The sequence below is a fragment of the Schistocerca piceifrons genome, chromosome 5, assembly GCF_021461385.2.
Source record: "Schistocerca piceifrons isolate TAMUIC-IGC-003096 chromosome 5, iqSchPice1.1, whole genome shotgun sequence".
NCBI lineage: Eukaryota > Metazoa > Arthropoda > Insecta > Orthoptera > Acrididae > Schistocerca > Schistocerca piceifrons.
This window is the reverse complement of record NC_060142.1, coordinates 423,045,036-423,066,713: the sequence shown is the minus strand read 5'-3', so window position 1 is coordinate 423,066,713 and position 21,678 is coordinate 423,045,036. Positions and strand designations below refer to the sequence as shown.

Genomic DNA, 21,678 nt, shown 5'->3' with positions numbered 1-21,678 from the left:
ATAGGTTTTGAGAAATCAGGGGATAACTTGCACAGTACTACAGGGAGGCATAAAGCGTAAAATTTTACATGAAGACTGAGATACAGTATGTACAATAAATAATTGAGGACTTTGGAACAGGTGCCACACTGAGATGAAGAGATTAGCGCAGGAGAGAAACATCGTGGCTAGCCGCATCAAACCATCCAGAGGATTTAGGAAAAACATATTATTTACTATTTTCAATCTAGCACAGACAGACTTTCAAAGCAATAAATTATAAAGTCCGTATTCTCATTCTGACTGGTTCTGCAACCAGTAATCATGACATCTGAGGTCACCTATGATGAGGTCACGACTCTTCCTGTCAGATACACGGATGCCAGACGTTTTGGGTGGAGTTCCCGTGGTAGATGCAGTCAATGACGCATCGACAGGGATATCGCCCTTTGTAATTCTTTCCAAACTTGCTAATCCGGGCTGAGATCAGAGCGTTGGAGTGGTCATTCAAGGTGAGTTCCATTTTATAACACCAATACGTTGCTATTTTACTTTATACACAGAAACACTCTAGGCTGAATATGAAATGGATTTGCAAACTGCAGCTGTAAAACATACACATAACAGTTAACTATCACCTGACGGGTTTCGGCAGTTGCAGTTCGAGGTGAAAAACCAGAGGATCAGAAGATGGATGGAATATTTGGGGCTCCTTCTCTTCGACAACGAGGTGACCTGAAACTGAGCTGAAGCACGGATTCGGGAAAGACGGGGAAGGGAATAGCCATGTCCTTTGGAATATAGCCATCTCAGCACTCAGCTTAATCAATTTAGGGATATCACAGAAAACCTAAATTATGATGGCCGCACGGGCATTTGAACTACCGTCCTCCCGGATACGAGTCCAGTGTCTCACCATTGCGCCACCTCCCTCGCACGGTGAGCAAAGACTAATGTTTCACACCGCTGCACTGGCAACAAGCATATACTTGGTGTACGTGCTGGAAACAACTCTCAGTGAATGGTACGCTTATTCTCTCTCTCTCTCTCTCTCTCTCTCTCTCTCTCTCTCTCTCTGGCTGTCTCTCTTTCGCCAAACTGTTGTGGAGGGAATTACAAACTCAAATGGTTCAAATGTCTCTAAGCGCTATGGGAGTTCACATCTGAGGTCATCAGTCCCCTGGACTTAGAACTACTTAAACCTAACTATCCTAAGGACATCACACACATCCACACACGAGGCAGGATTCGAACCTGCGACCGTAGCAGCAGCGCGGTTCCGGACTGAAGCGCCCAGAACCGCTCGGCCACAGCGGCGGACAATTACAGACTCAACCAACCACCCAGCTCTCAGTGTACGTGTTTTACGAACGCTTTACCTACTTCTGCACCTACTAGAGACTCGTGGCACAGGATGAGTGACAAGAAGAAAGCGAGCTCTATTTGAAAGACGGGTTGCAAACTTTGCTAAATCTAATGATTAAAATCATTATGGTATATCTTTCAAGAACAGATTCGCAAAAGTCTTCGTTGGTGAAATCTAGGGATTCGTCTAAAGTCTGCTGAGATTCGATGAAAGAAGTTAAACTAATCAAAAGATTTAACCACTACTTAAAAACGAGCTTTCCATGCTCTGGGAATTAAAATACTAAACATCAACCAATCATTGCATAGTATAATTATTGTAAGTGTATATTATACACACAAAATTCATGGTGCCATTAGGATGTTGCATACCAATCAATTTGCTCATTTAATTATGACCATCCCCCAAAACACTTGAACTTGCTACTGGTCTATTCAATGTTGCAATTTCTGGATAACACAATATTACTTTCGCATGCTTAAGGAATGCTCATGAAGTAACACCAGTGAAGTGACTCCAGTGCAAAGTCAATAGTCTCCGAAAAATATCTGTCTTTTTCCACTGATGTCCTGCAGGTATGGCACGACATGAACGACACATAGAAGTTTGGCACTCGCAGAGATCAGATTATTCAACAAGAACGAACGGATGCAAACAAGCAGAAACCACAGGCCTTGTAAATGCCCATTTATTTATTTCTAAATGACTCAGCTCTCCCATTACACGTGCTTAAATTGTTTAAATAGCCAAATACTAATTTGCACGACTTGGCACCTCACCAAAAGGTGATATTTCAAGAACTATGCCACAATAATAACTGCACATACAATGTGTTTCAATCTGGCAGGTGAACTGATAGCGACAGACCACACGAAACATTGGTACTTATTAGTTTTCTACATTACCACCGTGCTTGTCCTAACATTCGTTACATCCGATTCACCAATACATCGGACCTCTCTGCAGAACAAAACTTCTAGTCTACATAGCACGTCATGACGCCGTGTTGAACATACATACCTCGTGTGAGTCACCTTCCACCTCAGTTCTTCAGTGGTGGAAGAAATGAAGGTTACCAGTGGTGTAAGAGAATGGTTGGGTGGCGTCGGTTCGTCTTCGCGATGGGCCTAGCACCTGTCATCTGAAGCATCGCAACGTACTGGCCTTTATGGATCTTCCTAGATAGCACTCACTCATCTTCATCTCCTCAGGTCTTTGAGAAATAAGATGGGCCGCATGCGATCCATAAGCTATACTTACGTATATTCAATATATCTACGATAAAATAGGTTTTGTCTCGCCATAGGTGTCTTGTATGTAGGTACCAGTGTTTGATGTACGAAAGTAACAAATGTTTGGACTGTTATGCTGACTACATTGAATGGAACGTTGCCTGATATCGGTGCCATATCTATAGGATATAAGCGGAATAAAGTTCGTCCATGGGAGCTGATCTATCTTTCTGAATAATTCTGAAAGTACAATATACGATTCATGTAATAAGGGAAACTGCTTCTCTACACATCTGAAGAATCTCGTAGCACTGTGTCGTGAACCAACGTGATTTGTAGAAACTCACCTGATCACATCCTGTATTCGGACTGTGACGTCATCTTTAGGGCCGTCCTCAGGCGACGCTGCGTGGGTAAGGACGAGCGCCAAGAGCTTCATCAACGCTCCTGTAACGCAAAAAGGAAAACATCAAGGGTAACACAAGTGCCACGGATTCTATAATATATGCGGAAGCAAACGACTATGTAGGGAGGACTGATTTATGAACGGATACGACTGCCTAATCAAGATAAGAGGATAGTTTCATTACCAATGCGTATTTCGATTGCCTTGACTGTGTCATATTTTAATTAGTAGCACATCTACGCAATTTACATTTTCGACTTACATGTATAACTTTCAACATAATAGGGTAAGTCAACAAATAATGTCCCAAATTTCGTTTCAACGCCCGCTGTTACAAAGGACAGCATTCGGTGCTTCAAACGCGATGTTTCCTCAGTAAATATGTAATTCGAACAATTCCAACAGACGGCATGCGGCGGAGCGCGGTCGATCGTCTTCGTTCTCTCTCTGAATCATCTAAAGTCCACCTACCTCGATATTCCTTTCTTCCGACGTCCCTTTACTCTGTAGTAGCAGATACGTGCTAGGCAGTGTAAAACAGCGTTGATGAAACCACTACCTGATACCTACCACACAGAGGCCGTGTAATTCGAGTTGAAAGTCAGTTTCTTAAAGTTCATATTTAAAAAATCGAACGTTCGGAGGATGCAGTCTACTTGCAAAAAGCACTTAAAATTGAGATTGAATCTGCTTTTTATTCATACGGAAACACATGAAATGGCTATCAAGTCCTTATTTAATATGGTAAACATTATCCTTCAAAATTCACTGTCTGTAGAATCTGTAGAACACATTACCATCCGAAAAGCAGTCAGTATTTTTGCAAGTCCGACCCGACTAATTTTCACGATCTAATAGTCACAGATCCACCACTCTTCGTGAGTTAAACATTCGGTCGTTTCAGTGGACTTCTTAGTAAGAAGTGCTCGCCAAAGTATTCCGTACAGAGCACGAAATATGCCACGCGGAATTGCTACTACGACCAGAAAGTTCAAACGCTCATAAATCTCCAACTATTTAATTCAGAAACACTAAACTTTCATTAAAATGTTCGTAACTCCAGTCACTTCGGTCACGACACGTTCTAACCGAAAGGAACTCACTAGTTCTTCATCTTACAGACTATTTTTACGGAGCTATCTAATATGGTGTTATCCGTCGGCCGGTTAGCAAGCGACTATCTCGAGCTCCTCTACTGTCTACCAACTCCCCTATATTCGCGCAGGAACAGGTTAATTCTGATTAGCTGTTGATCTAAACGACCAATAAGAATGTTCCTTCTAGGTCATTCTCGCGGCAAAACTTGCCTTATCCAATCACTAATCTGATAGTACTTAATGTCATTAAAACTTGAATTTCTAGTATATTGTTTAATCAAAATAAGCGAAGTTAAAAATATTCTCCAAATTGATAAATAAACTTATTCCGCCTCTAACTTTCATTCTAGCTGCTTTTATACAAAAGCAAGCTCTCACCGACATACGTCATCTGAATCGTGGTTGCACCATAACTTTCGTTTGTACAAGGTCTTACATAAAATGACATATTAAGTTTTAACGTATGTCCCGCATCCACTCTCTCATTCTCATGCACTCACATAGCAAAATTATAAGCAAATAATAATTCTGAGCGATTTTTGTATTACGTAATATAAAGTAACTACAGTTTTGCAAAGAAATTTCTAATTAATTGATTTTATGCACTGATGATTTTGTAATGGCTTCAAATGATAATGAAAGTCAATTTGTTATTGCTGCTAACTGGGTTTTAAAGCGTCAGTTTCAGGACTTCTCGGTAATTTTCATTATCTCCGGAACTATAACAAATAAAAATCTAAAATTTTGACAGCATCACTCCATTAATAACAAAAGGCTGTGTTACAAATTTTAACAAAATCGAATAATAACTAATATGGATAATTTAGATTCGTAGAGGGTCTGAATTTTCGTACCGACTGAATGTTATTCTATGCAGTTCTCACGGCATGCACCGTCAGAACTAAGCTCCGTTGTCGACCTCTTTTGAGACGCCCTGTCGCATACGTGGTGATTCGCGAGGATGTCATTTTTAGTGCAGACCAGCGCGTCACATCTCGATAATTGGCTCTATGGCTGTCGATGATCACTGTGCAGTGAATGTGGTTCTCGGTTATTTAGAAGTGTGCTCAGCATTAATTCCATGAATGCACAAAACAGACCGCAAGATTAAAAGAAAAGCCATTTCATCTTAACTGTTCGAGCAGTTTGAGACCGATAAAGACGCCTTTCTGAAACGAATCGTTACAGGTGATGAAACCTAGGTGCATCACTTTGATTCAGAAACAAAAGGGCAGTCACGGGCGTGACACCAACCGCAATTACCAAAAGACAAGAAATTTTAGGCAGTTCCATCCGTTGGCAAAGTCATGATGACAGTCTTTTGTGATGGTAATTGGTAATTGCGTCATTCTCGCAAATGAACCGTTTCCGACAAGTTCGGTTGGTTGATTTTCGGAAGGGGCCAAATAGCGAGGTCATCAGTCCCATTGAATTAGGGGAAGTCGGCTGTGCCCTTTCAAAGGAACTGTCCCGGCATTTTCCTAAAACGATTCAGGCAAATCACAGAAAACCAACATCAGGATGGCCGGATGCATCGTCCTCCCGAATGCGAGTCCAGTGTGCTAACCACTGCGCTATCTCGCTCGGTAACATTTTCGGTCTGACAAGAATCCACTTGCTCCGACACGACAGTGCACGCCGTCTCATAACCCGGGAACCCATCGCCAAATTATACTGGACAGCACTGCTTCATCCACGCTACAGACGGAACTCGGCGGCCTCGTTCTCCCACATGTTTAGGGCACTTTAAGGATTCTCTAGTGGGGCACTCTTTGAAAATAACGAGAGCCTAATCCATGCAGTGAAAACATGCCTACGATAACACGATAGGAACTTTTACCAACAGGAAATACATGCTCTTCCACAACCCTGGTGTAGGGCCACAGAAAGCGATGCAAACTATGTAGAAAAATAATACACGTACAGGGGATGTTGATATTGTCGCCAATAACTCTTAACTATAAATATGTTTCGAGAAAAGATTGAGGTGCATTATTTATTGAACAATACTCGCGCACTAAAACAAAATATCCATTCGCTTGAGTACTGCTATTTGGCATTCACGCATAATTACCTATCGCAACTGTAGCAAAAGCGAGACACAACTCCTTTCAAATTTGAGCCTGGTGTCGTAACACCTACGCCAACTCGTTAGAGACATCCTTTGCATTACTGAATTCGTGGGCGAGGCGTGAGAGAAGGAGAAGGAAGCTACCAAAGTAGCGAAAGAGGACAGATGTCTTAATTGGGAAGATATCGCTGACACAAATTCGGCGGAAGAGTTACCTTCTTGCAACTCGCGCAGTTTCTGCAGACTTGCCAAGCGACATGAATACACCACATACCCTAAATTTAGCTATTGGTGTCTCTCGTAGTAAAGGGGCAATATAAATGAGTTATTTCATGATGCAGTATATTCCCAACTACTACACATACACAAACAATTGTAAGTTAAAAAAGGCGCTCGAATACCTCTGACTTCTTTTGTGGTGTAATATCTCAGGAGTCTCTGAGATCACATAATTAATTTACAATAGCTCAATAGTACAGGTCAGCACACAGACCAGTCGAAGAAATATGTGAAAAATCACACCTGTAGAAGTTCGCCAGCAGGTCGTACAAGTTTAGGGGACCAGCATACTCACTCGCTCTCTATTAACAATTCTTTCGTGCCGAAGAAATCACATTTCATAGCCAGACCAATAGCCAAAATTTATGAGCGTGGAAGATGACTATTCCGATTTAATCTGCATTAACTCTACCTTGCACCAAAAAAGCTGTGAGTTTATTTATGTGCTGTGAGATTCAAAGTAACGTTTGGGTAGAGTGTTAAAAATACGATATCCATATGAGATTTGTAGCAGCATGCTGGAATTCAATAGACACGGTACCAAAAAGTATTAGCATGACAATTATTGGAATAGTAACAATGAAGTTTGCGAGTAGGAGGGCTAGGGACATTAAGGGGCTGTTGAAACTCTATAGTTCGGCAACAGAGGCAAGCTAAATATACCTCTCTCTCAAACACACACACATACACAAACGCACACGATCCAATCAAAGCTCAATGGCAGAACGGCAGAATGATTCGTTCGACCATTCGCTTCCTACTGAGGTGTTGTAATTACGTCAACGTAGGCAGAACATTTAACTTATAGATATTTTGACAAGATCATCAGTCATAAGATGCGAATTACACAGAGAAAAGGAAGGAAGACTGGAGTTTGTCCCGTCGACAACTACGTCATTAGCTTGGATATTTTTTAAACATGGGGAATAAAACTGGTCATGCGTCCGCCAAGGAACCGTCCTGGCATTTGCTGGAGCGATTTAGGAAAATCGCGAAAAACTTAAATCTGGATGTCGGAAGCAGATTTGAACCAACGTCCTCACGAATGCGAGTCCCGATATGCTAAACACTGTGCCATCTCGCTCGGTAATCAAACGAACGGTAATTATATTTATAACATACTTCAAAATTTGTGAAATTACACCACCTGGAAGGAATGATTGCACAGAAATGCAAAGTGACTTGTACACAATTGTCACTTAGGAATGCGATATGTACGGTGATTCGGCTGTCCCGCAATATTATAGCTAGCCTTCAGACACCACCCTTGAGATTTTCATATTCTCTCGCTGGCTGTGCGGAAGCTTAGTCCTACAGAAGAAATAAACAGGAAATTTGATGTGTCTAAATTTTGTACTGGGATACGTTTCCGCTGGAGGCCACGGTTTTCGAATTATTAAACAAAAAAAGTACAAAGGAGCCTTCAAACACGCCTCTACCCCCACATTCATCCCTCACCAGTCAGGATTTCTAGCATGTTGTTCGTCGAAAACGACTTTTGTAAACGTTACACTAAAACAAATTACTTTGAGAGTTCGATCTAAATTTAACCCTTACATGGACAGTAGATTCGTAGCTCGAAGATTCGACGAATGCAACGGTGTAATTGTTTACTTTATGCTGTTAAAATTCACAAAACTGTTACGTACATTTTACACAAACATCTGTTTTACAATTTGTAAGTGCTCGACTACGCCGGCGGAGTAATCAGATCTGTCAATGACGACTATAAATGTCGAATGTGGAAAATAATTTGTGTAGTCGCAAATTTTTGTACAGTACTAGGAGGAACTGCCTGAGCAACATACACTACTGGCCATTAAAATTGCTACACCACGAAGATGACGTGTTACAGACGCCAAATTTAACCGACAGGAAGAAGATGCTGCCATATGCAAATGATTAACTTTTCAGAGCATTCACACAAGGTTGGCGCCGGTGGCGACACCTACAACGTGCTGACATGAGGAAAGTATTGTAACGTCTCTTAGTAAAAGACATATTATGTAATAAAGAGAAAGCATTATGTGTCATGTTTTGTTCTTGTATTGAATTATTACTGGTTTTTTTTTATTTAGATAATATCTGTGTCGGCCAGTACTGAAACCGCCACAGACGATTCTTATTAAATATCAAACAAAGATGAGAATATGTGACTAGTATAAATAGTACAGATAGAAAATTAATTTCTCTGTCGTCTTCTTGGAGTTACGTGAGTAGAAAGAGCCTGTGACGTTATATTGTACGCTTGCGTAGCATTCTTTTGTCAAGATTGTGAGAGGGACGCCATTAGACATACCCTTGGAAAGGTGTGTAATAACTTGATTTGTTTAAATGTTTTGAATAGAGTTAGTGAAACCTTGCATTATGATTTGTAATAAGCTTGCCTGGTATTTTATCCCATCCCTTTAAGACATTTTCAGTTATTTAAATATTATTCGTGGTGCAGAGCTGCGATACAAACGAACGAGCCGCTGCCGCGGCGCATTCAATCTGCATTAAATGAAATCAATCATACCGCAAAGAAGCGGGCAGGTAATAGTGAACTAAAATTATTTCTTTCAGCTTTCGAAATTGCAGAGCAGAACAGCAGATTTTACGATGTGTTTTACAGGTTGACGCGGGCTGCTGATAATATATTATTAACAGTGCAAAAAGATAATTTACCTTCATAACATAAAAGGAATCTTGCTGTGCGTAGTTCTGGCCTGGCCAACCTTATAGTAAAAACATCTTTTTCTATGACAATAGTTTCATGTTCTCGTGTTAGTCTTGGTACTTATTGGTGTTTTATTGTTAACAAAAATCCACTGCAAAATTTTGATGTTGAACAATCACTGCCTACTGTAACATCAGTATTGATAACGAAGTAATTTCATTAACTTTTTCAATAACTATAAAGTAAGGAAGATATATTGAGCTTTATGGCGAGTTACAGTAACGAAAACATGTTCCTTTAATAGAAAGCCAGATCCAGAATAATAAGAACATAATATATTTTGTTTTGTTGAAAATTAATGATCCAAAGAAATTCATAGCACAGCATCACTAAAAGGTATTTAGGGGCTCTTTTCGTAGCAACATATTTTATCTCATATATTAGTTGTTACGCGAGTAATAGTAAAACAAAGCAAATAGTAAAGAGCCACCGAAAGTTTCCAACCGGTTTCTCATACACAAACAGCAGCTGACCGGCGTTGCCTGGTGAAACATTGTTGTGATGCCTCGTGTAAGGAGGAGAAATGCGTACCATTAAGTTTCCGACTTTGATAAAGGTCGGGTTGTAGCCTATCGCGATTGCGGTTTATCGTATCGCGAGATTGCTGCTCGCGTTGGTCGAGATCCAATGAAATATGGAATCGGTGGGTTCAGGAGGGTAATACGGAACGCCGTGCTGGATCCCAACGGCCTCGTATCACTAGCAGTCGAGATGATAGGCATCTTATCCGCATGGCTGTAACGGATCGTGCAGCCACGTCTCGATCCCGGAGTCAACAGATGGGGATGTTTGCAAGACAACAACCATCTGCACGAACAGTTCGATGACGTTTGCAGCAGCATGGACTATCAGCTCGGAGACCATGGCTGCAGTTACCCTTGACGCTGCATGGTTCAAATGGCACTGAGCACTATGGGACTTAACATCTGTGGTCATCAGTCCCCTAGAACTTAGAACTACTTAAACCTAACTAACCTAAGGACATCACACACATCCATGCCCGAGACAGGATTCGAACCTGCGACCGTAGCAGTCGCGCGGCTCCGGACTGAGCGCCTAGAACCGCTAGACCACCGCGGCCGGCGACGCTGCATCACGACTGCGACGGTGTACTTAACGACGAACCTGGGTGCACGAATGGCAAAACGTCATTTTTTCGGATGAATCCAGGTTCTGTTTACAGCATCGTGAAGGTCGCATCCGTGTTTGGCGACATCGCGGTGAACGCACACTGGAAGCGTGTATTCGTCATCGCCATACTGGCATATCACCCGGCTTGATGGTATGGGGTGCCATTGGTTAGACGTCTCGGTCACCTCTTGTTCGCATTGACGGCACTTTGAACAGTGGACGTTACATTTCAGATGTGTTACGACCCGTGGCTCTACCCTTCATTCTATCCCTGCGAAACCCTACATTTCAGCAGGATAATGCACGACCGCATGTTGCAGGTCCTGTACAGGCCTTTCTGGATACAGAAAATGCTCGACTGCTGCCCTGGCCAGCACATTCTCCAGATCTCTCACCAACTGAAAACGTCTGGTCAATGATGACTGAGCAACTGGCTCGTCACAATACGCCAGTCACTACTCTTGATGAACTGTGGTATCGTGTTGAAGCTGCATGGGCAGCTGTACCTGTACACGCCATCCAAGCTCTGTTTGACTCGATACCCACGCGTATCAAGGCCGTTATTACGGCCAGAAGTGGTTGTTCTGGGTACTGATATCTCAGGATCTATGCACCCAAACTGCGTGAAAATGTAATCACATGGCAGATCTAGTATAGTATATTTTTCCAATGAATAGCCGTTTATTATCTGCATTTCTTCTTGGTGTAGTAATTTTAATGGCCAGTAGTGTGTTAGAAATCCCGACCGATGGAGGTTTAGTGTGGGAATGGGGTTGTGTCTGAAGGTCACTTTTGGAAGTTTTCTTTGAATAACTAGAAAATTATGGCCCCTATCGAAAACATAGCCCAGTACAAAATTTAAATATGTTAAATTTCATACAAAAGGCACTGTTCATTTATTTTTTAGGATACACAGTCAGCACTTAGCGAGCGAGAGAATATGAAAATCTTCGCGCGATATTTTTGAAGGCCAGATACAACATTGCTGGTTACATAAAACGACATCGGTACAGGCATCTGAATCACCCTGTAGTGCCAACAAAAAAGAGAAAGAACTCGGTAACAGCCGATTAACAGTTATTTAGTTTCATAAACGAAGGAGAGACCGCAAAGAGTAAACGAGTTTTGCTGTTTGGGCAATAAGGTACGGGCTATGAGGATATAAAATACACATTGGGGTGACGGTACCGGTTGATATGATGCATCAACGAATATTACTGGAGGAAAGCGTTTGCATGGAGGGTAGCATCAAAACAGCCTCCGCACTGAACACAACGACAACAGACAGGCTAGTATTTAACATTTAAATCTGGAACAACAGCAACTTCATTTCTGTACTATTTACGAAATGACATCCAGACTGACGATTCCTTTCTTTATACTCTTAAGTGTGATGTTTCCCGGCGAAGTTCTGCCAACCCAGCAGCTCCGTTGTCCTTCTGGCCGTTTTGTCTCATAACGTTTTGCCTTCAGCGTCCCCTGACGGCACAGTACGCAGCCGTGACCGACAGACTAGGACGGTAGGGCGATCGGGCCCTATCTGGCGACAACATCGGCAGCCCCGCATCCCCTCTGCGGCGCAATATGCGCACTTGGACGCCGCAGATTATCGCAACGACATCCCCGGCACAAACGATCAGCCCACTATTCTATTGGTAATGGTAGCGGGCCATTAGGGGGCGGCAGGAAGCGCCGGCAAGAAGTCTGCAGGGGTGGGGGACATTAGCAGATAATGTTTCAGATACACAACACGCGATACGGCCAGGGTGGCCCTCCCTCCGTTGCCGCCCGGCTTATTTGCGTCCATCTGTGCAGGATAAAGAGGGACGCCCTCTGGCCGCCAGCTGTTTGCCGAGGCCGCCAGTGCCCTCGCTGCCAGCCTACTACCTGTGACTCAACGTGCAGGCGCCATCTCAGCGGCGGGTGCGACGTGCGCGTAGTCTCACTAAGACGTACCTTTTTTCTAATGCCGAATTAGAACAACTGACGTGTCTAAAGCCATATACTTACGAAAAAGTCGCGCATTAAGACCGAAAGTATGTACGAACCGCTGCCTCTTTCCTATATTTGGGCAGAGCGAGCTGGCGCAGTGGTTAGCACACTGGACTCTCATTTGGGAGGACGACGGTTCAAACCCGCGTCCGAGCGTCGTAATTTAGGTTTTCCGTGATCTCCCTAAATCGCTTCAGGCAAATGCCTTTGAAAGGGCAAGGCCATTTTTCTTCCCCATCTGTCCCTAATCCGACGGGAGCGATGACCTCGCTATTTCGTCCCCTTCCCAGAAAGAAGGAAGCAACCAACCAACCAACCAACCTACATTTGAGTTGCTTCAGCACGCTTCACGCTAACATCTAACAATGTGAGGCCGCGGGACGGGTCTAACCGACTTGGCTTAACTGTGTGTGTAGAAGCAACTACACTCATCAGCCATAACATTATAATCACCGACCTACTGTCGATATAAACCTATCCAGGTCACAGCAGTATCACCTGGCGAGGAATAACTGTTAGTCAGACATATACACGCCGCCCGCTGTGGCCGAGAAGCACGGATGTGTGTGATGTCCTTAGGTTAGTTAGGTTTAAGTACTTCTAACTTCTAGGGGACTGATGACATCAGATGTTAAGTCCCATAGTGCTCAGAGCCATTAAAAATAATTAAAAATATTTCCTGTTTTAGTTCGTCAAGTGTATCAGTATAGTGATTGCAGAAAGTTTAGAGACACATCTAAATTTCGTTCAATCCCCACGTGTCACCTAAGAAACAATATTTCAGTCAATGTTTTACATGATGTTGATAGAGATCTGAATTACAAGTTTATATTTAAAATTTCACTGTTGTAGTTCTAATACTTTTGGAGATTGAACGTTTTGTAGACACAGCTAAAAAAAAATCATGTTTTCCCGACTACATTTTCTCTTTTTCTAAAACCGCTAGTTCTACTGCTATTAAAAGTTAAATGCTGCTTCGTTACACCATAGCACAATAATAATAATACAACATAGGAAAAAAAAATCTTACTGATTGGGTTACGTCTTAAACAAGATTATTTTGAAATTACACTGTAGGAAATACTGTAACTAGCCACAAGTTTTCTGGAAATGATTTCACACTGAGGACCTAAAGAAACTGGAACACCTGTCTAATATCGTGTAGGGCCACCGCGGGCACGGAAGACTGCCGCAATACGACTTGGCACGGACTCGACTAATGTCTAAAGTAGTGCTGGAGGGAACTGACACCATGAATCCTGCAAGGTTGTCCATAAATCCCTCACAATACGAAGGGTGGAGATCTCTTGTGAACAGCACGTTGCAAGGCATCCCAGATATGCTTCATAATGTTCATATCTAGGGAGTTAGTGGCCAGCGGAAGTGTTTAAGCTCAGAAGAGTGTTCCTGGAGGCACTATGTAGCAATTCTGGACGTGTGGGTTGCCGCATTGTCCGGCTGGAAACTGCCCAGGTTCGTCGGAATGCACAGTGGACATGACTGGATGCAGGTGATCATCTACATCTACATCTACATCTACATCTACATCTATACTCCGCGAGCCACCTTACGGTGTGTGGCGGAGGGTACTTATTGTACCACTATCTGATCCCCCCTTCCCTGTTCCATTCACGAATTGTGCGTGGGAAGAACGACTGCTTGTAAGTCTCCGTATTTGCTCTAATTTCTCGGATCTTTTCGTTGTGATCATTACGCGAGATATATGTGGGCGGTAGTAATATGTTGCCCATCTCTTCCCGGAATGTGCTCTCTCGTAATTTCGATAATAAACCTCTCCGTATTGCGTAACGCCTTTCTTGAAGTGTCCGCCACTGGAGCTTGTTCAGCATCTCCGTAACGCTCTCGCGCTGACTAAATGTCCCCATGACGAATCGCGCTGCTTTTCGCTGGATCATGTCTATCTCTTCTATTAATCCAACCTGGTAAGGGTCCCATACTGATGAGCAATACTCAAGAATCGGACGAACAAGCGTTTTGTAAGCTACTTCTTTCGTCGATGAGTCACATTTTCTTAGAATTCTTCCTATGAATCTCAACCTGGCGCCTACTTTTCCCACTATTCGTTTTATGTGATCATTCCACTTCAGATCGCTCCGGATAGTAACTCCTAAGTATTTTACGGTCGTTACCGCTTCCAATGATTTACCACCTATGGCATAATCGTACTGGAATGGATTTCTGCCCCTATGTATGCGCATTATATTAGATTTATCTACGTTTAGAGAAAGCTGCCAGCTGTCGCACCATGCATTAATCCTCTGCAGGTCTTCCTGGAGTACGTACGAGTCTTCTGATGTTGCTACTTTCTTGTAGACAACCGTGTCATCTGCAAATAGCCTCACGGAGCTACCGATGTTGTCAACTAAGTCATTTATGTATATTGTAAACAATAAAGGTCCTATCACGCTTCCTTGCGGTACTCCCGAAATTACCTCTACATCTGCAGATTTTGAACCGTTAAGAATGACATGTTGTGTTCTTTCTTCTAGGAAATCCTGAATCCAATCACAAACCTGGTCCGATATTCCGTAAGCTCGTATTTTTTTCACTAAACGTAAGTCCAGGAATACGGCATCAATCTGCTCGCCAGTGTCTACGGCACTGTGAATTTCTTGGGCAAATAGGGCGAGCTGAGTTTCACATGATCTCTGTTTGCGGAATCCATGTTGGTTATGATGAAGGAGATTTGTATTATCTAAGAACGTCATAATACGAGAACACAAAACATGTTCCATTATTCTACAACAGATTGACGTAAGCGAAATAGGCCTATAATTATTCGCATCTGATTTATGACCCTTCTTGAAAATGGGAACGACCTGCGCTTTCTTCCAGTCGCTAGGTACTTTACGTTCTTCCAGCGATCTACGATAAATTGCTGATAGAAAGAGGGCAAGTTCTTTAGCATAATCACTGTAGAATCTTAAGGGTATCTCGTCTGGTCCGGATGCTTTTCCGCTACTAAGTGATAGCAGTTGTTTTTCAATTCCGATATCGTTTATTTCAATATTTTCCATTTTGGCGTCCGTGCGACGGCTGAAGTCAGGGACCGTGTTACGATTTTCCGCAGTGAAACAGTTTCGGAACACTAAATTCAGTATTTCTGCCTTTCTTCGGTCGTCCTCTGTTTCGGTGCCATCGTGGTCAACGAGTGACTGAATAGGGGATTTAGATCCGCTTACCGATTTTACATATGACCAAAACTTTTTAGGGTTCTTGTTTAGATTGTTTGCCAATGTTTTATGTTCGAATTCGTTGAATGCTTCTCTCATTGCTCTCTTTACGCTCTTTTTCGCTTCGTTCAGCTTTTCCTTATCAGCTATGATTCGACTACTCTTAAACCTATGATGAAGCTTTCTTTGTTTCCGTAGTACCTTTCGTACATGATTGTTATACCACGGTGGATCTTTCCCCTCGCTTTGGACCTTAGTCGGTACGAACTTATCTAAGGCGTACTGGACGATGTTTCTGAATTTTTTCCATTTTTGTTCCACATCCTCTTCCTCAGAAATGAACGTTTGATGGTGGTCACTCAGATATTCTGCGATTTGTGCCCTATCACTCTTGTTAAGCAAATATATTTTCCTTCCTTTCTTGGAATTTCTTATTACACTTGTAGTCATTGATGCAACCACTGACTTATGATCACTGATACCCTCTTCTACATTCACGGAGTCGAAAAGTTCCGGTCTATTTGTTGCTATGAGGTCTAAAACGTTAGCTTCACGAGTTGGTTCTCTAACTATCTGCTCGAAGTAATTCTCGGACAAGGCAGTCAGGATAATGTCACAAGAGTCTCTGTCCCTGGCTCCAGTTCTGATTGTGTGACTATCCCATTCTATACCTGGTAGATTGAAGTCTCCCCCTATTACAATAGTATGATCACGAAACTTCTTCACGACGTTCTGCAGGTTCTCTCTGAGGCGCTCAACTACTACGGTTGCTGATGCAGGTGGTCTATAGAAGCATCCGACTATCATATCTGACCCACCTTTGATACTTAACTTAACCCAGATTATTTCACATTCGCATTCGCTAATAACTTCACTGGATATTATTGAATTCTTTACTGCTATAAATACTCCTCCACCATTGGCGTTTATCCTATCCTTGCGGTATATATTCCATTCTGTGTCTAGGATTTCGTTACTGTTCACTTCCGGTTTTAACCAACTTTCCGTTCCTAATACTATATGCGCACTATTTCCTTCAATAAGAGATACTAATTCAGGAACCTTGCCCTGGATACTCCTGCAGTTTACCAATATTACGTTAACTTTTCCTGTTTTTGGTCTCTGAGGACGGACGTTCTTTATCAACGATGATAATGTCCTCTCTGGTAAGCCGTCAGGTATTTTATCGTTTCGCCCAAGGGGGGGTCCCTCTAACCTAAAAAAAAACCCGTGTGCACGCCACACGTACTCTGCTACCCTAGTAGCTGCTTCCGGTGTGTAGTGCACGCCTGACCTGTCTAGGGGGGCCCTACAGTTCTCCACCCAATAACGGAGGTCGATGAATTTGCAACCATTATAGTCGCAGAGTCGTCTGAGCCTCTGGTTTAGACCCTCCACACGGCTCCAAACCAGAGGACCGCGATCGACTCTGGGCACTATGCTGCAGATATTAAGCTCAGCTTGCACTCCGCGTGCGATGCTGGTTGTCTTCACCAAATCAGCCAGCCGCCGGAAGGAACCAAGGATGGCCTCAGAACCCAAGCGGCAGGCGTCATTCGTTCCGACATGTGCTACTATCTGCAGCCGGTCACACCCAGTGCGTTCAATAGCTGCCGGAAGGGCCTCCTCCACATTACGGACGAGACCCCCCGGCAAGCACACCGAGTGCACACTGGCATTCTTCCCCGACCTACCCGCTATTTTCCTGAGGGGCTCCATAACCCGCCTAACGTTGGAGCTCCCTATAACTAATAGGCCCGCCCTCTGTGACTGTCGGGACCTTGCCGGAGAATCGGCCACTGGCCCAACAGGCGAGGCATCCTGTGGTGGCTCGGAAACGATGTCATCACCACTAGGAAGCACCCCGTACCTGTTGGAAAGGGGTAAGGCAGCTGCCACGCGGCCAGATCCCACCTTCGCCTTTCGGCCAGGCACGCGCGAGCCCACCACTGTCCGCCATTCACCCTGGAGTGATGGCTGACCGGTAAGATGCTCACTGCCGGAAGACGCAGCGACATCAGGGGTTCCATGTGATTCCAAGGCCACCGAAGTAGGCATAGGTCTCACCACAGTTGCCCCAACGCCACTACGAGCCGACGCCTGCGCCTCGAGCTCGATGAGCCTAACAGACAAAGCCTCCACCTGCCCCCGAAGAGTGGCCAATTCTCCTTGCGTCCGCTCACAACAACCACAGTCCCTACACATGACTATGTTTACCCTACTCTATACGGTGACAAATTCCCAAGATAATCTTCTGATGAGCTACTCTGATAATCAAGAAACACTCACTGAAATACGAGACGCGAAAACTACGCTAGGTTTTCCCAGAAAAACTATTTAAAAGCTAAGCGCAGCAAATAAGTACAAAAACGCTTTATACAAACAGTACTCGCTGCTGCTGGTGCTCTCGCTCTGGCTGTCACAAGACAACTGCTGATTCAAGTGACTAGTGGCTAACGGCCGCGAAACAAACAAAAGACGGTTTTAGGGCGCTTTCTGTTCTAAACGATCAAGAAAACACTAAGAAATCTAACACGAAAACTACGTAAAGTTTTATCAAGAACTGTTAGTTACTATGCAGAGCAGATAAACAGAAATAGAATCCCTTCCTTAGTGGAAGGTCGTAAACAAAATGCAAAATAAACGCTTTATACAAACACGATGCTTACGTACGTGTCATCCATCAGAGTCGTATCTAGACCTTACAGTCTCCACCAGCTTGAACAGTCCCCTGCTGACATGCAGGGTGCATGGATTCATGAGGTTGTCTCCATAATCGTACGCGTCCATCCGCTCGATAAGACTTGAAACGAGACTCATCCAACCACTCAATATGTTTCAAGTTTATACAGTCCAATGTCAGTGTTGACGGGCTCAGGCGAGGGGTAAAGCTTTGTGTCGTGCAATCATCAAGGGTACACGAGTGGGCCTTTGGCTCCGAAAGCCCACATCGATGATGTTTCGTTGAATGGTTCGCACGCTGACACTTGTTGATAGCCTGGCATTGAAACCTACAGCAATTTGTGGAAGGGTTGCTCTTCTGTCACGTCGAACGCTTCTCTTCAGTCGTCGTTGGTCCCGTTCGTGGGGGATCTTTTTTCCGGCCGCAGCGATGTCGGAGATTTCATGTGTTACCGGATTCCTGATATTCACGGTATATTCGTGAAATGGTCATAGCAGTAGCCGATCTGACAACTGCACCAGACACTTGTCTTATATAGGCGTTGCCGACCGCAGCGCCGTGTCCTACCTCTTCACATATCTCTGTATTTGAATATGCATGCCGGTACTAGTTTCTTTGGCGTTTCGGTGTATTATACCATTATTAATTTCGGGCCTGAGCCTCTTGCCAGGTACAGGACGGCTTTTCCGGATAACATAATGTAAGAGAAGTTAACGCTACCAACTGACGATGGTCTCAAGCCCGAAACTGGTAACGGCATAACAAAATCATTTCAAGAAAACTTGTGGTTGGTTGCACTATTCCCTGCAGTGTAATTTAAGAAAAGAGCTGCCTTGTTCTCCAACCAAAATGGATAAAACAATAAAAATATTTTTTCTCCTGTGATTTCAGTGGCAAAATTGGACAGTTTAGTTCCACGATTACTACCGATTGTCAACACTTACAGGCATAATGACCACGCATTTGTTTTTTCCGTGTCTTGTTTGAACTGGAACGGCAATCAAAATGGGTCTAATTGTTATCAATTGGGAGTTATAGCAGAACAAAACTGATTGATTATGCCACTGAATTATAGAGGAAAAATTTTGTTTCAGAGGCGTCGAAATGAGTAGTTAAAAATGTATGATTTCTATGTTACAATAAAAAGGCAGTAAAAATTTCATTGGTGTATGAGTAGCGGTTTTCTAGTCAGAAAATGACGAATTTTTCAGTGTTAGTATTTGTATGATTTCTTTCCTGCAATAAAATAGCAGTTAAAATTTCATAGCTGTAGGTGTAGCAGTATTAGAGAAAAGAGACACTTTAGTCAGAAAAACAGGATTTTTAGCTCTATTTACAAAACGGTAAAACATTCCATTATTGGAGCTACAGAAACGAAATTTAAACTGAAAACCCGTAATTAAGGTGTCTAATAACATCAAGTAAAACACTGACTGAAATGCCGTTACTTTAGAGACACGTGCGGATTCAACGAAATTTAGGCCTGTCCCTAAATTTCCTACAAGCGTTTTAACAGCCAAAGTTTTGTATGGAACGCAAAATTGTATGCTTAAAATCAAAGAATTTACTTATTATCTTCGGTGTTGAACTGTACCAAGGAAAACCTAGTGATCATTCAGAAACCATTTCTCTGGTTTCACTGAGACATTTGGTCCTGTTCCAAGCATTCTCTCTTTAAATGTCATGAATTATAGACTTATTAAAAATAAAAGCTTACTAGTTAAATTATCTTTTTTTCTGATTTTTTGCAGCAGGACAACCTTCCCATCTCCAGTATTTCCCTTCCGAATCTCTACAGAATGCGGCAGCAGAATTGTGGAAGTTGTACTGTCCGCATTTGTCATCAAACTCTCTCTCATTTATTTCCAGTCCCTTGAATAGAAAAGCTTTTGGAACAAGCAAAGGAATTTTCGACCAAATGGCTGTTTTCCAACCGTGACGGTGCTGGAACAAAGCGCCCTTGTACTTATGATGCTTTAAATCTAAAGACACTGATGATGACAGACTAATTCAAAGAGCATTACCTTCTGTGAGTGTCTCATTGCAGTTTTCTTTGCGAAGACATCAAGCGACAATACTAGGTAGAACACATTCAGTCGCACGGCTTCCGTCGCAGCGCGTCGCAGCCCAAACTCAATCTGCGCATGCGCCAGGAGGCAGCACCTTTCGTCCCAGGGTTTCCTGTCGCTTTCGCACGTTGGACAACGCACCTTAAGCGGCGAGCTTCCCCACCTTTTATTCGATATCGAACGTACCTTCAAGAGCTACAATAGTTTCCTATACCTTTACCCTCATCATAAGGTTAGGTTAGGTTAGCTCATTTAAAAAACTATCCATGATGAAGTCAGTCAAAACATAATGGAAGGAAACATTTCAGTATTCGGCAGAAATTTCTCAGAAAAGCAACGAGAAGTCAAAATGTTCAAATCGGCATTTGCGTTAAGGCTTCTACAATCTAGATTTTTGTATCTGCCCTGCGTACAGAAATCTTCATTCGGATTCTAGACACAAATCGACACTCCAGTAAAGGCTTGGAAAACTTCTGTCTACTGGGTCTTTGTCAGTTTATCTACTCCGTGAGTCGCAGGCAGAAGGTCATAATATCGAACGTTAGCACATTAAATATCTACACGACCAACTAGGCAGCTTGAGGTAACCTTACATTAATTAGCAACACTAGCACTTCCTGGAAATGTATAACGAGAAACGTGACGATTACTACACGCAACACATTGACAATTCTGAGCTGCAGGTACTTTCGACAGACGGCAACATTAAATCAAGTAGCTACTTATTTCTTGAACCTAAACGTGTAAAATCTTTTGGCCTTGTTAGGTGTGAAAATGTAGCGGTAATTGAGCCGCTGTAGCTGGAAGAGTTTTCTTTCTTTGCAGGTATTAGCACTTTCGCTACGTGGAGGGGACTAAGATGAGTGTTTGTTTTTGTCTAATGTAACTGATGACAGGAGTAAGACGAGAGTGATACGTGCCAGCATGTTTTCTTTTCTTTTTTTTCCGCGATTAATATCAAGGAAGCACGACACTTCGATGTCCCTATTCGAGGGGTGGCCCAAAATTCAATGTATTCTCATGCCACATTACATTACACAATGTTTGTATTTTAATCGAGTACACTGTCGCACAATCTGGTTATTATGATCTTCTCATAACCACCTGTTCAACCCTGACCGACCATATTCCGACGACATGTATTCCTCTCACAAACAGCGTGCGCTACAAACTTCGGCTGCGGAGACGGAAAGAGTTTGAAACTGCTAATCACTCTGATGTTGCGATACTGGAAACTGCAACAGGTGGCAGTTGCTAAACAACCACTGGCTCCTGTATGTTAACAGGTCTGGTCAGAAGACCCACCTCCCGGGGGAAGGTACACACTTACGGTGAAACGTACGTGATCGCTCACTCCGCCAGCGTGTATTTCACTTGCAAATGCCAATTCTGGACCTAGATGGCAGCTGGTGGCAACTCGTGGGGTTCGCCTGCAGAGGTGACGCCACAGGTAGCAGGAG

At 43.1% G+C, this 21,678-nt stretch overlaps 1 protein-coding gene across 1 annotated transcript in view; it reads right to left on the bottom strand.

Annotated features, from left to right (window-relative positions):
- Positions 1 to 21,678, bottom strand: part of LOC124799056 (S phase cyclin A-associated protein in the endoplasmic reticulum) — a 621,352-nt gene that overhangs the window by 345,756 nt on the left and 253,918 nt on the right. The window contains exon 24 of the mRNA XM_047262594.1: positions 2,925 to 3,024. Coding sequence (XP_047118550.1) covers positions 2,925 to 3,024 — 100 coding nt within the window. The remainder of the gene's footprint in view (positions 1 to 2,924; positions 3,025 to 21,678) is intronic.